This window comes from Ochotona curzoniae, unplaced genomic scaffold (genome assembly GCF_017591425.1).
Source record: "Ochotona curzoniae isolate NIBS_2020 unplaced genomic scaffold, NIBS_Ocur_1.0 scaffold_4763, whole genome shotgun sequence".
NCBI classification, from domain to species: Eukaryota; Metazoa; Chordata; class Mammalia; order Lagomorpha; family Ochotonidae; genus Ochotona; species Ochotona curzoniae.
The window spans coordinates 3,446,116-3,469,625 of NW_024467123.1; the positions used below are offsets into that span (position 1 = coordinate 3,446,116).

Here is a 23,510-nt window from a genome sequence, read left to right on the forward strand (position 1 = left end):
CCTTGGCAGCATGTGCAGGCCATGGCTCAGGGGCACCTGCTTGTGAGACGTGAGCAGACTAGGCATCACTGCTAGTATCAGGTGTTGTGGTCCCTGCGAAGAGCCGAGCTGAGGGTGGCAGCAAGGGTCTGTGCTGCCCATTGGATCTCTGTTTTTGAGAATTTTATTGGAAAGTCAGATACACAGGAGGAGAGACAGAGAGGAAGATCCTCTGTCTGCAGATTCACTCCCCCAGTTGGCCACAATGGCTGGAGCTTTGCTCATCTGAAGATAGGAGCCAGGAGCCTCTTCTAAGTCTCCCTTGTGGCTGCAGGGTCCCAAGGCCTTGGGCTATCCTCAACTGCTTTCCCAGGCCACAAGCAGGGAGCTGGATGGGAAGCAGGGCCACCGGGATCAGAACCAGTGCCCATATAGGATCCTGGTGCGTGCAAGTTGAGGACTTTAGCCACTAGGCTGTTACACTGGGCCCCGATTGGATCTTTTACATGCTAATAGGTCACACATCTGACAGTCACCCCTGAACCTCGAGGCCCTGCCTCCTTTCCCAGCTGCCTGCCTGGGCCTTCTTGGACCCTGTGCAGGTGTGGTATAGTGTGGCTACAGCCCAGGCTGAGTGTTGCTCTGTTTGGGGAGTCCTGTGGCTTCCCATCCTTGGCCTCCAGCCTTTGCCACAACCTGCCTGAAGGAGACCTCTCAGGCCCCGGCCCTGGGCCTCATGCCAGCGCCTCCAGAGTGGACCTGGCCCCAGGAGGGCCTCTCTTCCTGATCTTACAGTGAGATCCAAGAGCAATGCTTCCGTGGTTTCTTTAGCTGGCACACGCCCCTGCAGTAGGCTGGGAGTGCCCCGTGTGGGCTCTTGTCCCCCTGGCATCCTCAGTACTTCCTGCCATGCTTAGAAGGAGCTGCTGTGTTGTGGGACCCAGTCTGGTTGGAAAGGCGCCCGGACGAGGAAGAAGACTTGCATGCTAGCTTGGCAGATGAGTTTGTTTACAAAGATGAATTTATCTATTCGAAAGGCAGAGTTACGGAGAGGAGACAAGAGCTCTTCCCTCCACGGATTTACTCTCCGATTGGCCTTTGTAACCGGAGCTGGGTGGTCTGAAGCCTGGAGCTTCTTCTGGGTCTCCCATGTGGGTGCAGGTGCCTACAAACTGGGCCATCCTCTGCTGCTTTCCCAGATACGTTAGCAGGGAACTGAAGCAGAAGTGGAACAGCAGGTACTCGAACTTGGCTTCCTGGAATGCTGGAGTCTCAGGCAGCAATTACAAGGCCAGCCCTCAGCTGAGTTTTCTGGTTGGTGCTTTGCATACCGTGAGTCAGAGTCCATCTCTTTGGGTTCTGGCATTCCTTGCATCTCTGCTTGCTGTGCACCATCACTTTCTGACGCCCAATCCTCTGGACCAAACCCTGCTGTGGACTGTGCTATCCGTGAGCTGTATCTGTTAGAAATGTGTGCAAAGGTGGAGTGAGAGCTCGCCAAACCCTGGCCTCTGGAGGGTGTGACTGCTGGTGGCAGGCTCCCTGTCCTGTGTGGCTTCCCATCCCTGGTACCTACGTACCCGTCCTTGGCACCAAGGGTTGAGGATGAAGGACAGGGGAAGTTGAATCTGCCCACAGGAGAATCGGCAGCGGACCCATACAGCTCTAACTGCTTCCCTCTCCAGTGTGCGTGCCCTGGGGCTTCTAGTCAAGGGGCTGCATAAGGAAGGCAGAGCCAGGAACAAGGGGGCCGTGGCCAGGGACAGCTGCCCCTGCGACCGGCCCGGCCATAAAGGGCTGGTTGGATCTCACTGTTGAGTTCACGTCCAAGTGCCTATTGGTCAGCAGTGCCGTGGTTTTCAGGGAGTGTTTGTAATGCCCAAGTGGGCTTCTTGGCTTAGGGGATACACACATTCAGCTGGTTGTTACTTCCTGCTCCAGACCTGGAAATCCCCTAAGGGAGCCCCCTAGACTCGGTGCTGGCCACCCAGGTGTCAACATTGCAACAGGTGGCCTCCATAAGCCTGGCGGTTAGAATCGTGTGCTGGTCCTCAGTCCAGTGGGTAAAGCTCAGGGAGGGAAACCAGGGGGTTTGGGGGACCTGGTGGCATCAGGCATCTGTATTTAGCATCCTTTTCGGGACGGGTGGGGCTCAGTAGCACCTAGACTTTGGGTGGGGATGGTGGCCAGAGGAGGGAGCTGGTGGCTTGGCCAGGCGTTGCTGAGTCCCCTATGTGCTTGGGAGGGACAGGCCAGCACCCTGAGCCCGACAGCTGTGGTATGTCTGCACAGAGGTGACCGGAGGTGAGAGTGGCTGAGGCTGAGAGCTCTGGGACCAAGGTCTGTGCCTAACCCCAGCTCCCAGGTACAAACGCAAGCTCAGGGTCTGCTCACCTGTGGGGCAGCCCTGGGAGATGGACGAGGCAGGGCTCTCAGTCCAGGCCCTCTTTCCTGGGGGACTCTGAACAACATCCTGCTGCAGATGATGGAGAAATCCACCCGTTCTCTAGGTGATCTTTAGGCTGGGGTGTGAGAGTATCTGGCAGGTTAACTCCAGACCATTCTCGTAAGCCACAAGGTCAATGTTTGCCTCCGCAGGGGACCATTCATTTAGGCTCACGTGAGAATGGTTGCCTTGAAGGGGGCCGTGTTTAGACTTACCTCATGAATGGCTGCTGCCCCCTGGAGTTGTGCTAGGGAGCGGCGTGAGATCCTGGTGACTGCCTGATGTGTCCAGGAAAGAGACAGTTTAGGGAAAATAATGTGGGTATGGTCTTTTTGAAATATATATTCATTTCAAAGGTAAAGATCTCCCATCCACTGGTTCATTCCGCAAGGGGTTGCAATTGGCCAGATCTGGTTCATAATGAAATCAGGAGCCTTGAACTCCATCCAGGTCTCCCACGTGGGTGCAGGGGCCCAAGCACTCGAGACATCTTCCCCTGCTTTTCCAAGGCTTTATTAGCAGAGAGCTGGGTTGGAAGTGGAGCAGCCAGGGCATGCAGTGGCACTCCCATGGGATACCAGCAGTCATAGACAGCGGCTTAACTCGCTGTATCACAACGCAGGCTGTTGTCTAATGTTCGGAGGAGCTGAGATGAGAAGGCATGAGGAGGATGCTAGCTAAAGACCTCATTTCTGCCGTGGGTGGGCCCACTGCCACCACTGGTCCCGGGAGGGTAAGAGTGTTAGCCAGAGGACATCCATGATGGTGTCAGATGGCGGGTGCTGTCTGGGACCCAGGTCCTCGCCTTTGCTTCGAGACAGAATTCAGGAGTGAGCTGGAGAGGAGGGAAGAGTGAGCGGCAAGCATTTTATTGAGAAAGCAAAGATCACACTGCAGAGAGGCAGGGAACGTCTCTGAACTGTGACTAACATTACCCGGGTCCTTTACTGAAAGGGAAGACACTTTCTAATCAGGGGTAGGGATATTTGTAGTTTTCATGGAGGTTAGTTGAGATTTCCTGGAAAACAGCTATTGCCTCTTTTAGTTTAACAGCTCACCTGCTGCTTTCGCCTCCCCATCTCAGTGTGAAACTAAGGCCATTTCTTGCGTGTCCAATTCAATTTGTCTTATTTTGTATATACAAACTGTCTGTCTACAGTTTGTGTTTTTTTTTTTTAAATAAGATTTATTTATTGTCTTTATTTGAAAGGTAGTTAGGAAGAGAGACAGAGAATCTTCTATCCGGTGTGTCACTCTCCTAGCGGCCTCCATGGTCAGGACTGGGCCAGGCCATGTCCAGGAGTCAGGAGCTTCATCTGGGTCTCCCATGTGGGTGCAGGAACCCCCAAGCACGTGGGGGATATCATCTGCTGCTTTCCCAGCAGGGAGCTGGCTCTGAGACAGAGCAGTGGAAACTTGAACCTGTACCCATGTGTGGTCCCTGCGCTGTAGGCAATGGCTTAACATGCTATGCCCTGATGCCAGCCTGGAAGTTTATTTTTTTTTAATTAAAAAAATTTTAAAGGATTTATTTATCTTTATTTGAAAGGCAGATTTTATAGAGAGTAGGAGAGAAAGAGAGAGATCTCCCATTCGCTGCTTTACTTTCCAAGTGGTTTCTTCTTGGTCTCCCACGTGGCTGCAGGAGTCCAAGGCTTTGGGCCGTCTTCGACTGCTTTCCCAGTCCATAAGCAGGAAGCTGGATGGGAAGTGGAGTAGCCAGGACATGAACCGAGCTGGCACTCTTGTGGGATCTCAGCACCATAGGCGAAGGCTTAGCCTATTAAGCCACTGTGCCAGCCAAGTTCTTTATTTGCTTATTGGAGAAGCAGAGACAGAGAGAAAACTTTCATTTCTCAAATGGCCCCAGTAGTTGCAGCTGGGGCAGATGGAAGCCAGGTTTCCTACATGGGTGGCGGGGACCCAGCCGCTTGAGCTGGCACCTGCTGCCTTGCAGGTAGAAGCTGGGCTGGCAGGAAGTTGGAATGAGGACACGAGCCTGGGCACTCCTATCTGGATGTGTGTCTCAGCAGCCCCCTGAGCTCTAGGCCAAATACCACATCTGTCTGTCTCCCAGGACAGGCTTGGTGGCTCAGAGAAAGTCTGCATGCCCAGCCTGATGCTGGGGCCATGAAGGATTGGGTGGGGGTGTGCCTGGTTAGCTGGTTGCCCACAGCCCCTGGCACCATGCAGCTCTGGGCCCTCGGCAAGCCTCTTTTCTCCTGGGACTCAGTTTCTTCACTCAGTTCTTCCTGCCAGCCACCAAAACTTCTTTGCAGGCCTTTGGCTGCATCTGGGGACCACCTCCTCCAGGCAGCCCCCTGTTGGCCCACTCCTTCTCCACCCTGGGCTGGGAGTGCAGAGACGTGGTCTCTGGGAGTTGGGAGGGCAAAAATTCTGGACCCTAGGAGATCCCTCTCTATCCGCATTTACCCAGAGAGTTCTGAAACAGGCCGTATTCCCCTTTCTCCACCCCCAGCTTTACTTGCTGGGGCCACTAGGTTTGGCCTGAATATTTTCATGTCCATGGTGGGGGGCGGCTCTGGGCAGGACCCCAGCCCAGGACCCCAGCCTCCAGAGTGGAACATGGGAAGCATTTGTGGTTGACTTCTGCATGTGCTGTTATCCAGGCAGCCTGGGGCAATGACCCTCAAACTCCTGGCCTGAGGGGCCATGGCGGCCACCTGGGGACCTGCTTGACTCCCTCAGGTTAAGGGACCCTCCTGGACTCTGGGCCTCAGGCTCAGTGCTGACTTCCGCTCCCCTGGCCTCTGGCTGAGGTGGGGGGTTGTGAGGGGACCCCATATCTGCTTTTCAAAGCAAAGGGCCAAAGGTGAGGACTGAGGGGGATGGTATGTATGGGGGAGTCACTGAGTGAGTCACACACGAGCCATTTGTTTTTTTTAAAAAAAAGTATTTATTATTTGAAAGGCAGGGAGAGCTCCCCTCCATAGAGACTGTCATGTCCAGATGTGAAGATACAAGGCAGTATGCGTCTCTACTTCCAGATCAAAGCTGGACTCCCAATGATACTGTTAACTATATCTTGACAATAGGATGCTGGACTCTCTGTCATTGTCTGTACCTACAGTGATGGACTTCTGACTGTTTCCTGAAGGACTATACTATTGTAATAATATAGGGGAAATCAGTGGGGGGGGGGAAGAGAAATCCCAGAGCCTTTGGAATAGAATCATATGATTGATTGATTAATTAATTAATTAATTACTGAAAAGCAGCATATCCAGGCCCCAAGCAGCACTAAGGCAGAAGCCTACCTGCAGACAAAGCAGGCAGGGGCGGGGACTAGGGATGGCCCCTCCCCAGATGCCTGCCAGCCCAGGCCCCTCCCCCATCCCTTTCCACCCTTTCCACCTTCACCCTCTGATCTCTATGTGAGTCCTATAGAGTCCATGATTAATCCAGAGGTGTCAGGCAGGACCCAAAGCCCCCTGGGGGCTCCTCAGGACCTCCACCCCTCCCCTGGACACTTGCCAGGATCCCTGATCCACCTCCAGTGCCCCTCACACACAACCCCAGGACTCTGCCCAGCTGCAGGCCTTGGTACTTCTCTCTTGCCCCCTCCAGGTATGGCTGAAAGCCAGCCTGTCTTGTCTCACCCTCACCTGGCCTTTACCGGGCTCCCCACAGCGACCCTCCCCAGGCTCACCTTGTCCCTTTCCTTCTGGGGGTGAGTGCCCAAAGGGTAGGGCCTTGCCCATCTTGCTCACCCCTGCACCTGTGTGCCCAGCACGGTGCCAGGTGCATAGTAGAATCCAAAAGGCAGCATCACTCCATGCCTTCAGCCCACCTGGCCCAGCTTGCTTAGGTCTAGCCTTCCAGAGAGAGAGCAGGGGACACTCCGGCCCAGCTCACCCTTCGCCAGGGGTTGAACTGGAGCCCTGGATACCTGCTCTTTCTCTGTCCCGAGGCCTGGCAGCCCTGACACATATTTCACAGGGCAGGACACAACACTGAAGCCAGCTCTGTCCAGCATCCCTCTGATGAAGAGGGTCATGGGAGTGGAGGTGGAAAGGGGGGTTTCATCCTCAGTGGTGCCAGCTAACCTGATGTTCAGAAAGGCAGCCCAGGACTCCCTTCTGTGCCAGAGATGTGAGGGAGACCTGGGTGCCTCTAATCCCCTGGCCTTGGACAGATTACCTACTCCCCTCAGCGCCTCCCGCTAGCTCAAGCTCATCCTGGGATCGATGGGGGCCGATGACTAGCCAACAGCCTGCTGTTTCCTTAGAGCTGCAAGCAGGCAGCTGGTGGCTTAGCGAAGGCTGACACCTTATCAGTGTGGCACTGGTGACCTGGTCGTCATGGTAACAGCAGCTGCCCTGGGGCCAGGTTAATCTCCCTAGTGCTTTGTGTGGCCACAGCTGCATGGCACGGAGCTGGCTCGGCACGTGGTCCACCTTCCATCAATATTTGTGCAAGGGAAATGGTGGGAGGTAGGGCGTTTGGGAGAGATGAGGGAGGAGAAGCAGGTATATTGAAGCTGTGTTGAGGAGTGGGTAGGAGTCGAGCAGGTATCCAGGTGGAGGACAGGGAGGCAGGCAAGACGTCTGGATCAGCACGCGAGATGGGAAGATGGCAAACTCCAAGTCCTCACACCCCTCATCCCTGAGGGGGGCCTGGGAGGGAAGGATACAGCGAACTAGGACAGGCACTGAGTATGGGAGAGGCCAGGGTACCAGCTCTCCCCTGGCGGGAGGAGACGACCCCACTGACCTTCTGTAAGCGGCCCATCTCCTCCCCTCACTGCTAGCGCGGCAGGCGCTGGGCATTCCCCAGCTGGTTCTAGGGTCTTTTTCACTTCTGCAAATGAGGGTCCCAACTTTCCCACGGGTGCTGCCTGGGGCAAGATCACACTGAGAGTCCCTGAAAACCCAAACGTGCATTCCCAGGGAGTCGTCCCTTCTGAGTGCGGGACAGGCCGCCCTTCCCCAGGGTCTGCCCCAGGAGACCCCCGCCCCCTCCGCTGGCTCCTGAGAGAGGAGCTGCCTCTAGCCAGCCCAGGTCCGCGTGTCTTTTTGCCTGGTCCTCTGAAACCAGGCCTGCAGAGCTTTCCAGTGTATACTCTGTTCTCCTGTCCTGCCCCTCCAATGCAGTTTCACTTTTGGGAGTTCCGTTAGCTGTAGTCACCTGAAGGCTGGAGTTAGTCCATAGAAAAGTCCAGAAATAATTGGTAAGTAGGAAATCCTGCAGCCAGCCCCACACCGCCATCCTGGAACAGTGTACTGTAGGTTGATTCATCTGTCTGTTTGCATTGTGAATTTTAATTTTGTTGTTCAGTGTGCTATCAAGAACAACCTGGGGGACCAGCGTTGTGCCGCAGGAGGTTAAACTGCCCTCTGATTGAGCCTCAAGCTCCCTTGCTTCCACCAGTCCGGCTCCCTGTCGGTGCACCTGGAAAGCAGTGGAGGATGATCCGAGTCTTGAGTTTCTGCTAGCCACATGAGAAATTGGAGTGCTCTTCCTGGCTCCTGGCTTCGCTTGGTCCAGACCCGGCTGCTGCAGCCATTGGAGAATGAATCAACAGAAGGAAGGTGTAATGCCCTCTTCTTGTATGTGGCTCTGCCTTTCAAATAAATAAATAGATAAGCCCTTTTTAAAAAATCCGATTTTTCTCTATGTAGCTATCCAGTTGACTCTATCCCATCTGTTAAAATAATCCATCTTGCATTCAACCATCTGAAATAATTCCGTCAATATGTTTCAAACTCTTTGTTAATGACATGTTTAAGATTGATTTTTACCTGAGAGGCAAATTTGCAGAGGAAAGACACAGAAGGAGCTCTTCCACCCTCTGGCTCACTCCTTAAATGGCCGCAGTTTAGCAGAAGTGAGCTAATCCAAAGCTAAGAACCAGGAGCTTCTTCTGGGTGTCCCACGTAGGTGCAGGGTCTCAAGGCTGTGGGCCATCCTCTACTGTTGTCCCAGGCCATTAGCGGGGAGCTGGATGGGAAGAGGAACAACCAGGGTATGAACCTGTGTCCCTCTGGCTTGCTGGCACTGTGGATGGAGGATTAGCATGTTAACCGTGTTTTGAGTTTATCTGTAGTTATAGTTGCTGGACCTCTATTCCCATTTTAATAGTTAGAAGAGCTGCTTGGACTTCACTTCTTCACTTCATAAGTTGTTATTTCACTTATGCATTTTACGATCAACTTGCCTAGTTTAAAAAAAAAAGAGCGTCTTCCATACCATGTTTTGTGTTACACTTGTCAACCGAATCCGTGTTCACATTGGCTTTTCCCACTGCTGTGTCCAGCATGCATTTCTCCTCCTGCTGACTCCGAGCAAGGCTGTGGCACCTGCATGTCGGCCCTGGGTCCACCTTACCAACTCCCCAAATTGTTTTATTACCTGTCGTGGCTTTTCGGTTCATTGACTTTTGCACAAATATTGACAGGTAATCTGAAAAGACTAACAACTCCCAGGAGACCACCTTGCCCTGCTCTGCAGTTCTCAGCCTGGGTGGTTGTTTCTCTTGTCAAGTTATACTAGCAGGTGCTTCCAGAGGGGGAAAAAATGTGGTTTTTTAAAGGCTTTTTTGTTTGTTGTTTTGAAAGGAGGACTTAAAGGGAGAGACAGAGAGCTTTTGCATCTGCTGATTGACTCCCCGAATGGTTGCAATGGCCAGAGCTGGGCCAAACTGCAGCTAGGAGCTGCTTCTGCAGGGGCCAAAGCCCTTGGACTGTCTTCTGCTGCTTTTCCAGGCACAATAACAGGGAACTGAATTGGAAATGGAGCAGCTGGGGACTCGAACCAGCGCCCATATGAGATGTTGGTACCAAGGGTGAAGGCTTAACTTGCCACACCACAACACCAGTTGCCAGACAAATGTGAAGTGACAGTTGATCCACAGCAGACCTGCCCCTCTGAGGAGCCTTTCTGAAGGTGACGGGAAGTGTCTTTTGAAAAAGTATTGGATTTAAGGAGTTTCTGCAGCAAAATGAGTTTATTTTTTAATTTTGCTTACCATGACCTTTTGAATGCACCTATGGGTTGCCCTTGGCATTGGTGAGAATGCAGCTGACCAGAGCCTGACCACCAGCTGGAGCCTTGGCCATGGGCTCCCCCGTGGAGGGAGGGTGGGGAAGGGAGGGGATTTGCCTACTCTTGCTTAATGGAGATGCTGTCTCCTACTTAAACAAAGACACTTGCTCCACATGGAGTAGAGCTTCAAAGCTGGCCCCTTCCAAGCTGGCCCCTTGCACACCAAGTCTGTGCCAAACCTCCCCCGTCCTGGCTGCCCTGGGGCCATGTAACAGGTGCAGTGACTTTAAAGTACTGCCTCGAGGTGCTTACCCAGCCTGACTGTAGACTTCCCTCACTGGCAGCTGCAGGAAACTGGACAGCTCACCTGGCCAGCCGCCAGCCGAGGCCACACTCTGGCTTCTCCCCGACCTAGCAACCCCAAGGGCAAAGTGGCTATGGGCTCAGTAATACTGGGACCCAGCAGTGCTGGTGGGGACATGTCCCACTCCCCTTCTGCCCCTTCCATCCTTCGTGTCTCATTGTCTCTGCTTGGTGACCAAAGACAGGATCCCTCCACCCAGGATGAGACAGGATCTCTCAATGGAGTACTTCCTGGCATTAAGGGACTTCCCTGTGGGTCTCGGTGGCCTTGGAGTGGCCTGTGGAGTCTGCCACAGCCCTGACTGTGCTAAGCGGTCGTTGGGAGTCTCTCACATTCTGTTTCCCAGTTCACCACCTGTCCCTGGAACTAATGTGTACATTCCAGGGGTTTCCAGTGCACCTGCTGCAGGGATTCCAGGGGAGGGCAGGCCAGTGAGGACCTTGGTGTGGACCCTTCATAGTTGGCCCAGAGATGAAAGACCTCTTAACCAGGGCCTTGGCTGGCAGGGCAGGGGCTGGCAGGGGTCCCACACCGCTTGTGCTGCCCCTGGAGGTGGTGGTGGGGGGGGGGGTCTGGCTTTGGGGTCACTGCAGGGTGCCCTACACGATCCTGCCTGCTGTGGCCAACACAGGGGAAGGACCCTGGGAAAGCCAGACTCTCCTCCCCAGGGCCAAAGCAGGACCAAGCTCCAGATCGACTACAGGCAGCCCTAGGGATGCAGTGGTGTGTGTGTGTATGTCTGTCTGTCTGTCTCTCTCTCTCTCTCTCTCTCTGTCTTTGGGAGGGAGCTGGCATTTATGCAGACAGTAGGAACTGTACCTATTGTTGATGGACAGAGTGTGAGGGCTCCTGGCCAGCTCCCGCCTACCTGCTAGGCCAGCCAGCACCCGGAATGGGCCATGCTTCTGCCTGTGGTTGACTTTGTGATTTCCCACTAAGCAGATTGCTCCCACACTTAGTACTGTGACCCTGGCTCCTGCGCCCCAGGGCCTCTCAGGCTCTTCCAAGAGCTGGCTGCACTTGTGGTCTCTTCCCAGGGCTCCATCGAAGGAAGACAGGATGGGAATTCAGTCCTCTGGCTCTGGGTGAGGGGGAGCCGGTGGGGTCAGGCACCATGCCCCACCCCCTTTTTAAAAGAGTTATTTGAAAGTGAGAGTTTCAGAGAGAGAAATCTTGCAATCTGCTGGTTCACTCCCCAGATAGCTACAACAGCCAGAGCTGGGCCAGTCTGAAGTCGGGAGCTTCTTCCATTTTCCCTCTTGGGTGCAGAGGCCTAAGGCTTTGGACAATCCTCCACTACTTTCCCAGGCCATCTGCAAGGAGCTGAATGGGAAGTGGAGCATCCGGATCATGAACTAGCACCCATATGGGATGCAGGTGCCACGGGTGGAGCCTTGGCCTGTATGCCATGGTGCTGGCCCTAAGCCATAGCCCTGGGCCGGCTGTTGTCCAAAGGCGTGTCTGCCCTCCTGCCATGTGAACCTCCCTGCAGGGCAGCTCACACTTCACACTGTCCCGACCTCCGTCTCCTGGAGCCAGTGAGTGTGAGCGTGTGAGAGGGGCTGCAGGAGGAAGCCCCCGCATCTCTGTGGCCTGTGCTCAGAGTCCTGTCACCATTTGCCACGGTTCTTCCACTGAGAGCAACTGGATGAGCAAAGAGGTGGCTGTACAAGGCTGGGAGTCCCAGGAGGTGAGGACCATTAGGCCACTTCCGAGGCTGCCATGCAAATGTAGAGCCGCAGACACCTCTCCTGCAGCCTACCTGTCCAGGGGCCTGGATCCTCCACTCTCAACCAGTTAGCAAGAGATTTCTCCTGACTCGGCCTTGAGTAGTCACATGACCTCAGAGAAATGAGCCAACCTCCCTTTGTGTGTCAGTAAAGTGGGTGTCATTGTTGTCCCTCCATATTGAGCTTAAGTGTGCCAGCGTCTGGTGCCCAGCATATGGTAAGCACATAGCACTGGCTCTTGTAGGAGCAGGTGCTAAAAGTTAAGATGCTGACTGGGGGACCAGTGCCATGACTCAACTGGGTGTGATTCCTGTCCCAGCTGCTATACTTCTTATTTAACTGCCTTCTTATGACCTGAGAAAGCAGTGGAGCATGGCCTAAGTCCTTGGCCCCCTGCATCCATGTGGGAGACCCAGAATCTCTTAGGTCCTGGCTTCAATCAGCTCAGCTCCAGCTGCTGCAGTTATTTGGGGAGTGAACCATCAGGTAGAAGATCTTTCTTTCTGTTTCTCCTTCAATCTTTAAAATCTGCTTTTCCTGCCTGGAGCGGTGGCCTAGCAGCTGAAGTCCTCGCCTTGAAAGCACGGGGGCCCCCTGTGGGCACTGGTTCTAATCCCGGCAGCTCTGCTTCCCATTCAGCTCCCTGCTTGTGGCCTGGGAGAACAGCCGACAACAGCCCAAAGCCTTGGGACCCTACATGTGCATGGGAGACCTGGAGGAAATTCCTGGATCCTGGCTTCAGATCAGTGCAGTCCTGGTCACTTGGGGAGTGAATCAACAGACGGGAGATCTTCCTCTCTGTCTCTCCTCCTCTCTGTATGTCTGTCTTTGCGATTTAAAAAAAAAAATCTGCTTTTCAAATAATAAATAAATAAAAAAAGAAAAGACAGATGCTAGCTGGGATGCCCCTGTCCCATATTAGAGTGCCTGAGTCCAGTGGCCAGCTGCGGCTCCCGAGGCCAGCTTCCCGCCAATGCTGAGTCTGGGAGGCAGTGGTGACTGTGAGAAGTTGAGTTCCTGCCACCCACGTGCCTAAGACGCCAGCAAACCAGCACACTGCTTTCCTGGGATGTGCAGTAGTGTGGGAATGCTCAGGCAGGAGTGTGTGGCGGGGATGGGGGTGAGGGTGGGGGTGGGTTCCTTGATGGAGGTTCTCACCTCAGAGAGGTTTGTCTCTGACTGACGTCCGAGTGGAGACCTGCGTCAGGGAGTCAAAGCTGACCATGTATACAGCTGGAGAGCTGCAGTCGGAGCACCTGAGAGAGCCGAGGAGCTGCAGGGGGAGAGTCAGGGAGCACAGGTGGCTGCTAGGGACCAAAGGAACAGTCCTCATTCTAGAGGAACTTCCAGGCCCAGGGTCCCATTGTGGTTGGGTTTTCTTTCATGAACAGCGAACTCTTAAAGTATTAAGCAAATACCCTTTGCTGTGAGCTGGTTGCTTTGTCTTTTGAAAGGATGGGTGGATGGACAGGTGGATGGTGGGACAAGTGACAGGCGGAGGAATACAAGTGTGGGTGGGTGGATGCATGTACTTATGGATGGACGAACAGGTGATTGGCCTATGAATGGATGGATGAATGTAAATGTGGATGGGAGAGTGGACGGATAAGATGAATGGATGGAAGGATGAGCAATTGTAAGTGTTGGGGATGGGTGAATGGATAGACAAAGAAGATGGACAGGTTGGTGGATAGGCAGTGGATAGGTGGGTGAATGCAAGTGTAGGTGTATGGGTGGGTGTCCAGATGGATGGCTTTCCGACACCGTGTCAGTGCTGAGGTCAGGCTGGGCAAGGGAGCTGACTTCGGCTCCTTTGTCCCCCATAGAGAGGAAGACACCTGAGGGGTGGCAGCTCATGTCACAGAAAGAATCCAAAACAGCCAAGTTCACATCCTGGTTGAGGGGGCCAGGATTCAGCCTGGTGGTCAAGCTACTGGTCAACACACCCACATGCACGGCTCTGACTCCGGCTTCCTGCTAACACGGACCTGGGAAAGAAAGGTAAGGACTTCAGGAGTGGAGCTCCTGGCTCCTGGCGTTTGGGGAGTGAAGCAGAACATGACAACTCTGCCCATCTTGATGGCTTACTCTCTCTGTCTCTCAGATAAGAAAACAACAGGACTTTCATTTTTAACGCTTTATTTATTTGAAAGACAGGGTTCAGAGATGGAGAAAGCCTCTTCGTAAGTTGGTTCACTCCCTGAACGGCCATAACAGCCAGGACTGGGCCAGGCCAGGCCAGAGCCAGGAGCCAGGGACTCCATCCAGGTATTCCACACGGATGCAGGGATCCAGGCATGAGGGCCATCTGCTGCTGCTTTCCCAGGAACATTAGCAGGAAGCTGGGTGGGGAGCAGAGTAGCCAAGATTTGAATTGGGCATTTTCATCACTCCAACGGCTGTCACCCCTACAGGTTGGACCTGAGTCGCCAGCCAAGCTCAGGGCACTTGCCCTCTGGGGCTATGGGCTGTGGGATGATTCCCAGGCTGTTCCCACCCCTGCTGCTGGAAGTACCTACGGGAGGTGGGGGGATTTCAGCAGGTCCCTTTCTCCCCACCCCCCACCCCGGGACAGTCCCAGCCTTGGACACTGTGAAAAGCAGAAGTTCCCCAGGAGGCAGAAAAGGCTCACACCCAGAGGCCACAGGCAGCCGCCACTGTGTCCGGAGCGCCCCAGTGCTCGGCATACCCAAGCATCCCACGCCATGCCCTTCTGCCTTGCCAGGCATCTCAAGAGGAGCAAACACGTGCCCAGGGGTGAGTGGGCAACCAGAGCCACCCGCAGGCTCTGGGAGGAGGGTGACTGACATTCGGGTGAGTGGTGATGTTCTGTGGCTCCAAGCCAGAATGGAGAACCAGTGAAGCCAGGAGACGGCAGGCTGGTTCAGCCTGTGCCAGTCAGACAGGGCACTCCCAGCTGGCTTCTGGCCTGGAACTGGAGAGGGTGCCCCTGGATGGCTTCTGGCCCGGGGCCAGAGAGGGTACCCTCTGGCTGGCTTCTAGCCCAGGACTGGTGCATTGGGAAACAGGCCCCAGAGGGCTGACGGTGCAAGTCTGCCCTGTCTTTTGAGAGGATGATGGGCAGAATAAATGTCCACCACAACCACTCTAGTCTATGCCGTTGAAAAGTTGTATCTAGCCATCCTTGGAACTGTGTGCATGTGACATGTGGCTGGGCAGGCAGAATTGTGCCAAATGTGCTTGGCTCAAATATGTTGGAAATAGCTCACTGATCATTCACTGATGATGTGTTGAAATGAATGATTGAAGTTTGGCTCTGTTGGGATGAAGCATTGAAATAGTTGCACCTGTTTCTTTGGCAAGGTGGGCACTGAAATGCTCAAAACTCGGCTGTGCTGCTCATGTGGTCTTTCCCTCAGTAGTGTGTGCCACACTGGATGTCCATGTCCCCAGCACATGGTCTCTCCCTGGGGTTCCTGCTGCCCTGGAGAGCCTGGGGGATGGCAGTGGCAAGGACACTGGGTGCCACTGCCATGTTTATGTGTCTTTCACAAGCAGACAGTGGGCTATGTCCTAGTGTGGCCATCTGGAAGACCTGGAAGGCAGCTGTGTCCTGGGCCGTGGAGTTAGCTGGGCTGGTTTGAGTTCCAGGGCAGCCACTGGCACATGAGAAAGCTCACTTAAATCTGAATCTTCTCTTCGATGAAGATGCAACTGTTTTTAGCTGTATATTCATGCTTCATAAAGAAAAGATGTATTTGTTTGAAAGACAGAAAGAGGACGGAATCTTCCATCTGTCAGATCATCTGTTATCATTCCCCAGATGGCTGCAATGGCTTGGGCTGGACCAGGTCAAAGCCAGACACCTGGCACTCCATCCTGATCTCCCCCAAAGGGAGACAGGAACCCAAGGTCACACGAGCCACTGCTTTCCCTGGTGCATTAGCAGGGAGCTGGATTGGAAGTAGAGGAGCTTGGATTTGAACTGGCACCCATGAGGCATTGCTGGCTGTGGCTTAACTTACTGTACCACAGCACCGGACCCTCTACATACATAACGACCTAGCTGAGGTGTAATTGGCCAGTAGTATGTTCTACCCATTCAGGAGTCCAGCCCAGTAGTTCTTGGTGTAATTGGGATGGTGCAGTTGCCATCATGGCCACAATCAGAGCGCTGATATCCCGGGAAACCTCCCAGAGCATCTGTTGTCATTTCTTGTTGCTGTCATTCTGCTTCCTGTCTGTGTGTGACATGCCTCTTCTGGGCACGTCTCACACTCTTCCTCCTTGGAGCAGGCGTCGTGGCTCCACACAGTGCCTCCTACCTACGTATCCTGTGGCCCACAGTCTCCCCATTCCCCAGGTCCTCTGACACCCACAGCTCTAGTGACCACCTTCCTACTCTCCACTTCTGTGTCTGTTTGATTTATTTTTTTATTTGGCCATCTGGCACAAATGACCCTGCATGATTGATCTGCGTGTGCCTGGTCTGTTTCACTTAATATCGTGGCTCCCATGTTTGTCCTTGGCGCAGCATACACTCTAGTATGGTTTCTCCTTTTGTGGCGGAGTCCAGTGCAGGGCTCCACGCCTTCTCAATGCGTCCAGCTGTGCGTGGACACACGGGTGGCTTGTGTATCTTGGCTCCTGTGTGTGGTGCCACAGTGAACAGACAAGTGATTTTCCACTGTGTGGGTCCACATCTTCTCAATGCATCCATCTGTGCGTGGACACACTGGTGGATTGTGTATCTTGGTTCCTGTGTGTGGTGTCACAGTGAGCATGCGAGTGATTTTAGGTCCTCTGGGCTGACTTCTAGAAGTAAGATTGCTAGAACCCAGGCTGTGTCTGTGTTGGATGTTCCGAGGTGCCTCCCTATAGTTTTCTAGAAATGACCTCCCCCATGGCTAATTCCTCCAAGGCAATGACCTTGTCACCTAAACACCACAGCACAGATTACCCAGAAATGGCGATCGACATACTATTTGCTCCTATTGGCTTTTTCTCCCCTCTCCTTACCATAACAGTTCTCATAGGGAAAAGTTAAGAGCCAGCTTTTTCTCCGGCCCATGCCAGGCTCTGCCACACTTCAGAGCTCTCCCTGTTCCCCCAGAGCCCTTTGATCTGTGGAGAGAGGGGTTTAACCACTGATGGAAGTCCTTAAGCTTGGGCTGAAGAGGGAAGCCAGCTTTCCCAGGAAGCAGTTCCCAGGAAGTTTGGCTGGGTGGGGCTGGGCGGGGCTAGGCTAGGCTCTCAACAAGCACACTGCCACTTGGGGCCTGGAGCAGCTGTGAGCTCATGTCCAGTATGGAGTCAGGGCGGGAGGCAGCTTCCCTATGGTCCTGGGTCCCTAGTGCACACAACCCAGGTTCAGTGACAGCTTGGACATGATTCTAAACGCCACCAGGATGCAGGCTCATTCCCTCAGCAGCAAGGGACAGCATCCCCACTACCCTTAAGGTCCTTTGAGCCAGGTGGGCTCATCAATTCAGGGCTGATCTATTTACTAGTTGTAGCAGGCACTTAGTTGGTGCCCGTCGTCTCATGCTGCTGCTGCTAAGACTCTTCCATCTGGCACAGCGTCTGTGTGTGCCCTCTCCATGCCAGACTCCATTGGCTGCCTCCGTGTGCGGGTGTGCATGAAGCAGAGTGCGTGGACTGAATCTGTGTGTCTGGTGAACACAGGCAGTACTCAGTGGGTTTGATTGTGGCTGGGTGGGCACGTGGGGCACACAGGGGAGAAGGGAGTGCATCCTGGTGACATTTAAATAGGGCGGCTAAGGGGCAGTGATCCCACAGGAAGTTGGCATCTGAGGGACGACCTGGGACAGATCAGGGGGAAAGCTGTCTTGACACCTGTGAGAGCAGCTTGGTTCCGGCAGCAGCGAATACAGAACACTGGAAACAGGGCCAGCATGTCTGAGGAACAGTGGGCGGCGCAGGGAACCTCAGGGAGTTACGAGGTCACAAGAAGAGACGGCAAGGCCTCCTGGGAGGTTGCTGCGTGAACTTGGCTGACTTGAACACTCATTAGATCATTGCCATTGCCCTCTTTAAAAAAGAATTATTTTTATTGGAAAGGCAGAATTACAGCAAGAGACAGACAGACAGACATCTTTCATCCACTGGTTCACTACCCAAATGGTCGCAATGGCCACAGCTGAGCCAATATGAAGGCAGTAGCCGGGAGTTTCTTCCAGGTGTCTCACAAGGGTGCAAGGGCCCAAGCGCTTGGGCCATCCTCTGCTGCATTCCCAGGCATACTAGCAAGGAGCTGGATGGAAAGTAGAGCAACCAGGACATAAACTGACACCTGTACCTGATGCTGGTACGCAACCCTTTTGAGATCAGACCAATGGGGGTGGGAAAAGAAACCCACAGACCATGCCAGACCCTGGTACACACTGGCAGAGCAGTGAGGGGAGAAGGGTGACCCAGTTTTGAATGTGAGAAATGGATACGCACTAGAGTGAGATGGAGCCAAGCACTGATCAGGTTTCGGTGTGAATGGCTGGAAGCTGGAATTGCTCTTGATGGAGAGGGGAGGTTGTGGGGGATCTGGAAGTGGGGAGCAGTGCAGCTCCCAGCTCCCAGCACCGAGATGGCGAATCCAGCAAGAAGCCAGTCTGATGGCAGAGGTGGGGGTGGGATTTGGGCATGGTGCACCATGCGCATGCACTTAAATCAGCAGGCTCTGGTTGTTCCTTACCAGAGCTTTCTAACAAGGAGTAGTTTTGCCCTGCCCCCATTTGGCCATGATCAGAGACGGTTTCGGTGGATCTCACATGGGAGGCAGGGAGAGGGTACCACCAGCATCTGGCACGTAGACAGCAGGGGCGCTGCCCATCTCCCACTGTGTGCCACATACCCCGCCTCCCAGACTGGCAGCCCAGGGCCGGCCCCTCCTCTTCTCCTTTAGACACCATGTAAGGCTGTTGGTTCAGCCATGAGACCCTCGCTGTGAGAGGCAGCCAATTCCCAACTCGGATTCCATCTGCTGTCTGGATTCTCTTTTGTCGTGGTAACCCAACCTCACGCCGGATTTCTGGGGACTTAGGTGTCACTGTGAGGCCACGATCTTCCAACCCCAAAATGAAACACACAGGGAAAGGAGAAGTTAGCCAGAAATAGAGCCACTGAGAGTTTGTGGGGTAACCTCAACGTGTGCAAAATGTAAGTCACAGGCCTCGCCAAGAGGAGGAAGCAAAGATAAATTGAAGAAACGGTGACCCCACATGTTCCAGATTTAGTGAAAACTGAGAAGTCGAGATCTGTGGTGCCACTCAGTCAAGATGGAGAACCGTGCTGCGAATCGTCCTCGGACATGGACTCAGACACACGCGGCCGAGCAGATGCTGGCCGAATGGGAAAGCCATGAGGACCGCCGGTTGTCAGTGAGAGGGCTGCTGGGCTCCATCCCCGCAGTAACAGAAGAAAAGCAGGTCCAACCTGCAGGTTATTTTTAAAGATTTATTTATTCTTATTTGAAATGCAGAGTTAAAGAGAGAAGGAGAGAGACAGAGATCTCCCATCCTCCGACTCATTCCCCACATGGCCACATGGCCAGAGCTGGGCCAGACCAAAGCAGGAGCTCCTTCTGGGTCTCCCACATAGGTGCAGAGGTTCAAGTACCCTGGCTCGTTCTCTCCTGCCTCCTCAGGGCATTAGCAGGAACGTGGATCAGAAGTAGAGCAGTTGGGACTTGAACTGTCACTCACATGGGATTCTGGTGCTGCAGTTAAAGGCTTGACTTACATTGCCACAGCGCCGACCCCAAACCCTGAAGTCTTTACCCTGCAAGAATATCTTTCCAAAAGGAAGGCGGAGCAATGCACACGCTGGAGGGACTCACCAACCACTGCCCACTGTGAGAAACACCAGAGGAAGGCCTTCCAGCAGGAGTGCAGAGCCACCACCTGGGAGCTGGCACCTGCAACTGCATGGCTTACTAGGTGCACTTTTCTTTTCATTATTATTTTTTAAACATGTATTCATTTCCATTGGAAAGGCAGATAGGAGATACAGAGAGAAAGATCCTCCACCTGCTGACTCACCCCGCCCCCCAAGTGGCCACAACAACCAGAGCTGAGCTGATCCAAAGCCAGGAGCCTCCTTTGGGTCTCTCACGTGGGTGCAGGGTCCCAAAACCTCAGGCCATCCACCATTGCTTTCTCAGGCCACAAGCAGGGAGCTAGAAGGGAAGTGGAGCAGATGGGATTAGTACCGGCACCCATATGGGATCCTGGCCACTAGGCTACTGTGCCAGTCCCTAGATGCAGTTTTCTTGTCCATTCAGTCTGTCCAAGGATGCTAACTCCTTTGGGATGGATAGCAGCGTCTAACAGTAATATGTATGACAACCACCAACAAACAAACAAAAAGTTAGGAAAGAAGAAATGGATATTCTTCTTTTTTTTTTTTTAGATTGATATATTTTTATTGCAAAGCCAGATTTCCAGAGAGGAGAGACAGAGAGAGATCTTCCATCTATTGCTTCATTCCCTGAATGACTGCAATGGCCAGAGCTGAGCTGATCTGAAGCCAGGAGCCTGATCTCCCACGTGGGTACAAGGGCCCAAAGACTTGAGACATCCTTCATTGCTTTCCCAGTCCACAAGTAAGGAGCTGGATTGGAAGTGGAGTAGCTGGGACTAGAACTGGCACCCATATAGGATAGGATTAGCTTCTGCAGGCAGAGGATTAGCCTGTTGAGCTACCACATGGATTTCCCGCCCCCCCCCACCACAGATTTTTCCTAGTAGGCCATCTAAGGAGGTAGAATTGGATGATTTCAAAACAAAACAAACAGGGCTTAGCGTGATAGCATAGTAGTTAAAGTCCTCACCTTGCACACACTGGGATCCTATATGGGCACCGGTTCTAATCCTGGCTGCTCCACTTCCCATCCAGCTCCCTGCTTGTGGCCTGGGAAAGTAGTTGAGGATGGCCCAAAGCCTTGGGACCCTGCACCCATGTGGGAGACCCGGAAGAAGCTCCTGGCTCCTAGGCTTCAGATCAGCTCAGCTCCAGCCATTGTGGTCACCTGGGGAGTGAATCAGCAGATGGAAGATCTTTCTACCTTTCCTTCTCTGCAATATAAATAAATAAATATTTTAAAATAAACACACACAGAGTCAGAAGAATATAGCCTCCTGACACTACAGACTGGAAAAAGTCACCCAGTCATGGCAGAGGCCATTTTTCCCAGTGCCTACAGAATGGCTACTGAGGTCAAGAGCATATGTGGCCGCAAGGGGAATGCTGGTTTCATGAGCCCTTGAATTGTGGGATCTGGCGGGACACGGGTGATCTGGCCTGGGTCCCTGTGCCCATCTATAAGGTGGGTGACAGGTTCAAGAGCCCTAGGGGTGGGGGATTTGGTGGGACTCAGGTCGCCAGGCTCAGTTGGGACCTTGGGCCCGCCAGGAAGACTATTTTTTCCTCCATGAAAAAGGTGGAGCAGTGGATGCAGACCCTGATGCACACGGAGAATATGGCAGCACATTTGGTACCACGGCAAGAATAAGAACAGAGCAAATTGGACAACTACCCCAGCCAAGCAAGAACAGCGGAAGTCTGGGTAAATGGAGACGTGAGGTTGACTGTGTCAACCAGTGGACATTGGGATGGTTGCATTTTCCTTGGATCATCGTTGAAATCAACAGCATTTCAGAACTGTCCAAACCACTTGAGTAGAACCCTCAGAACATGCACCACATTGGGACCTGGGTTGATATCAGGTGGCGGTTCCCCATCCCTGGGTAATGGGACATCTGGGAAGCTGGGTGTGGTTCCCCCTTTATCTTTCCCCTTCCCCCTGAAACAAGAAGAAGAAGAAATAGAAAATTTGGAAACCATGATTTCACCCATTTTTCCCTGTTTCTCAATCCTTCCCACCCCGATCAACCATGTAATCATCATCAAAAAATTTAAAAATAAATAAATAAATGTTTAAAAAAAAGAGCATATGTGGGGTCCAACCAAGTTTTAGTACATTTAAAGGGATGAAGACATTCAACACATCTTCTCTAGACACAGTGGAATTAAAGTGGAAAGCAGCAATAGGAAGGTTTTCTGGGGAAATTCTTCAGATTTTGAAACATTCTCTGAATAACCCGCGGGTCAAAGAAAACTGTACAGCACCATGAGAAAGTGGTTTGTTATAAAACCTTGTAAAGACACGCTGTGTCCGGGCGGGGTGCTTCCCCAGCAGTACGCTGGGGGCAGGTCACAGCACTCGCCCACTGAGAACAGAAACGGGGGGTTGGGATGGGAGCTCAGCGTAAGCAGTTGGGTTGTCACCTTGGAGACCCACCTCCTGTAATGGCTTCCTTCAGTTGGAGTTGCTGTTCTGCCTCCATTCCAGCAACCGATGGCTCATATATTTGGGGGCCCTGCCACTCTTGTGAGAGACCCGGGTGGAATTCCTGGCTCTGTACTTCAGCCTAGCTCCAGGACAGAATTGTTCTTAAATATTCCTAGGCATTCATTGCGCATGGTTTTAGGAACACCCCCAAAGATACATTCAGTTATACAGGAGAATGTGAACAACCCCTTGGGGTGCCATAGATGGAGAAAGATATCTGAGTGCTTCCATTCTGGCTGTGGATAGGGAGTCAGGAGGAGAACCGGGGAGCACTGAGCTCCGGCCTGGCTCGGTGGCCAGACTAGGATGTTGATAAATGCAGAAGATCCAGTCCCGCTTTCAGGCAGAGCAGGCAAGTATCAAAGTTCAAAGCACATAAGATGAGGGAAGGAGGGGGAAGGAGGAGTAAGCCACCTGCCATGTCCCCTGTGGGCGTCTCTGGGCTCAGTCCTAGCTCCCGCTCCCAAGTTCCTGCTCATGGGAGGCAGCAGGTAATGGCTCCAGCAATAGGGCCCTGCTACCTACATGGGAGGCCTAGGTTGAGGTTCCAGGCTGCTGTAGGCGTTGGGGTGTCTTCTCTGGATGTCAAATTGTGCGTGTGGCAAGAGGACTGGGACAGCCCATGGTGATAGTAAACCGTACTGCAGACAGGTGAAGCTGATTTAAAACCCAACATGTCGCTTCTTGGCCTTTTGGCTAAGATCAAGTCTGAGACCCAAGAGAGCGAGGTTGCTGTCCGGCACTGCCCTTCTCCGAGGTCGACCTGGAGTCAGAGCAGCGTTTTCCTCCAGCAGTGCTCCGGCACATTCTAGAGTTTCTGTTCTGACACAGCACTAAGATTAAAGGAGGAAAAGAAAAACCTGGAAGAGGGTCCCAAAGGTGTTAACAAGGCAGGCCACGAACCAGAACCAGGGTCTAGGGCTGGCACTGGACGGGACGCTGACTAGCATCAGGGGTCTGGCATGCTGGCGACACATGTGTGTAGGGGGTAGAGGGGAGGGTGGGAGCCCATGTCTGGTGCAGGGACCCCCAGGTAAGCCTGTGTCTCGCTGTCTTGCAGGTGGCGCCCGCGAGCGGGAGAAGGTGCCGGCCAACCCTGAGGCACTGCTGCTCATGGCCAGCTCCCAGCGGGACATGGAGGACTGGGTGCAGGCCATCCGCCGGGTCATCTGGGCCCCACTTGGCGGAGGTACTGCCCGTAACTCGCATGCCCACCCTGTAGAACCCTTGTCTCCAGGTAATCACAGCCCTGCCGACCCTGCAGCCCAAGCGAGGTCCCTCTTGCTTGGGACTTGCTTTCTGGGTACTTCCCCTTGTGCGACAGGCTGGCCCTCAAGGTCGCCAGCTGCTCATCTGTCCACTGCTGCACTGGGCATGCCCTGGCAAGAGTCTTGTGGCTTTTGGGCACAACGGCCTAAGGCCAGCCAGAAGGGAGACAGGCTCATGGCAGGTGCCTATGTCTGCTTCTGTCTGCTCTGCCAGCCCTTGCTGCAGCCACACAGTGGCCCCTGCCTGACTCCCCCTTCCCCGCAAAACTCACTTCCCGTGCCTGGCCTGAGTGTAGCGAATACCGAGGACTCACTGCCCCCTGTGATGTGGAATCGTTTTCCATTAAGTGTCTGACCCAGACCAGGTTCTAACTCGGCCAGAGGGGTTCAG

At 53.5% G+C, this 23,510-nt stretch overlaps 1 protein-coding gene across 8 annotated transcripts in view; it reads left to right on the forward strand.

Moving 5' to 3' along the window:
- ARHGAP22 (Rho GTPase activating protein 22) overlaps positions 1-23,510 on the forward strand; it is a 169,021-nt gene that overhangs the window by 119,697 nt on the left and 25,814 nt on the right. For 5 of the 8 annotated variants that reach the window (XM_040970519.1, XM_040970520.1, XM_040970521.1 and 2 more), the window contains one exon: positions 22,912-23,088. In XM_040970519.1, coding sequence (XP_040826453.1) covers positions 22,912-23,088 — 177 coding nt within the window. Of the gene's footprint in view, positions 1-13,416; positions 13,526-14,229; positions 14,282-22,911; positions 23,089-23,510 lie in introns of those variants that run through there. The other 3 variants (XM_040970525.1, XM_040970524.1, XM_040970523.1) reach the window with 3 other exon arrangements.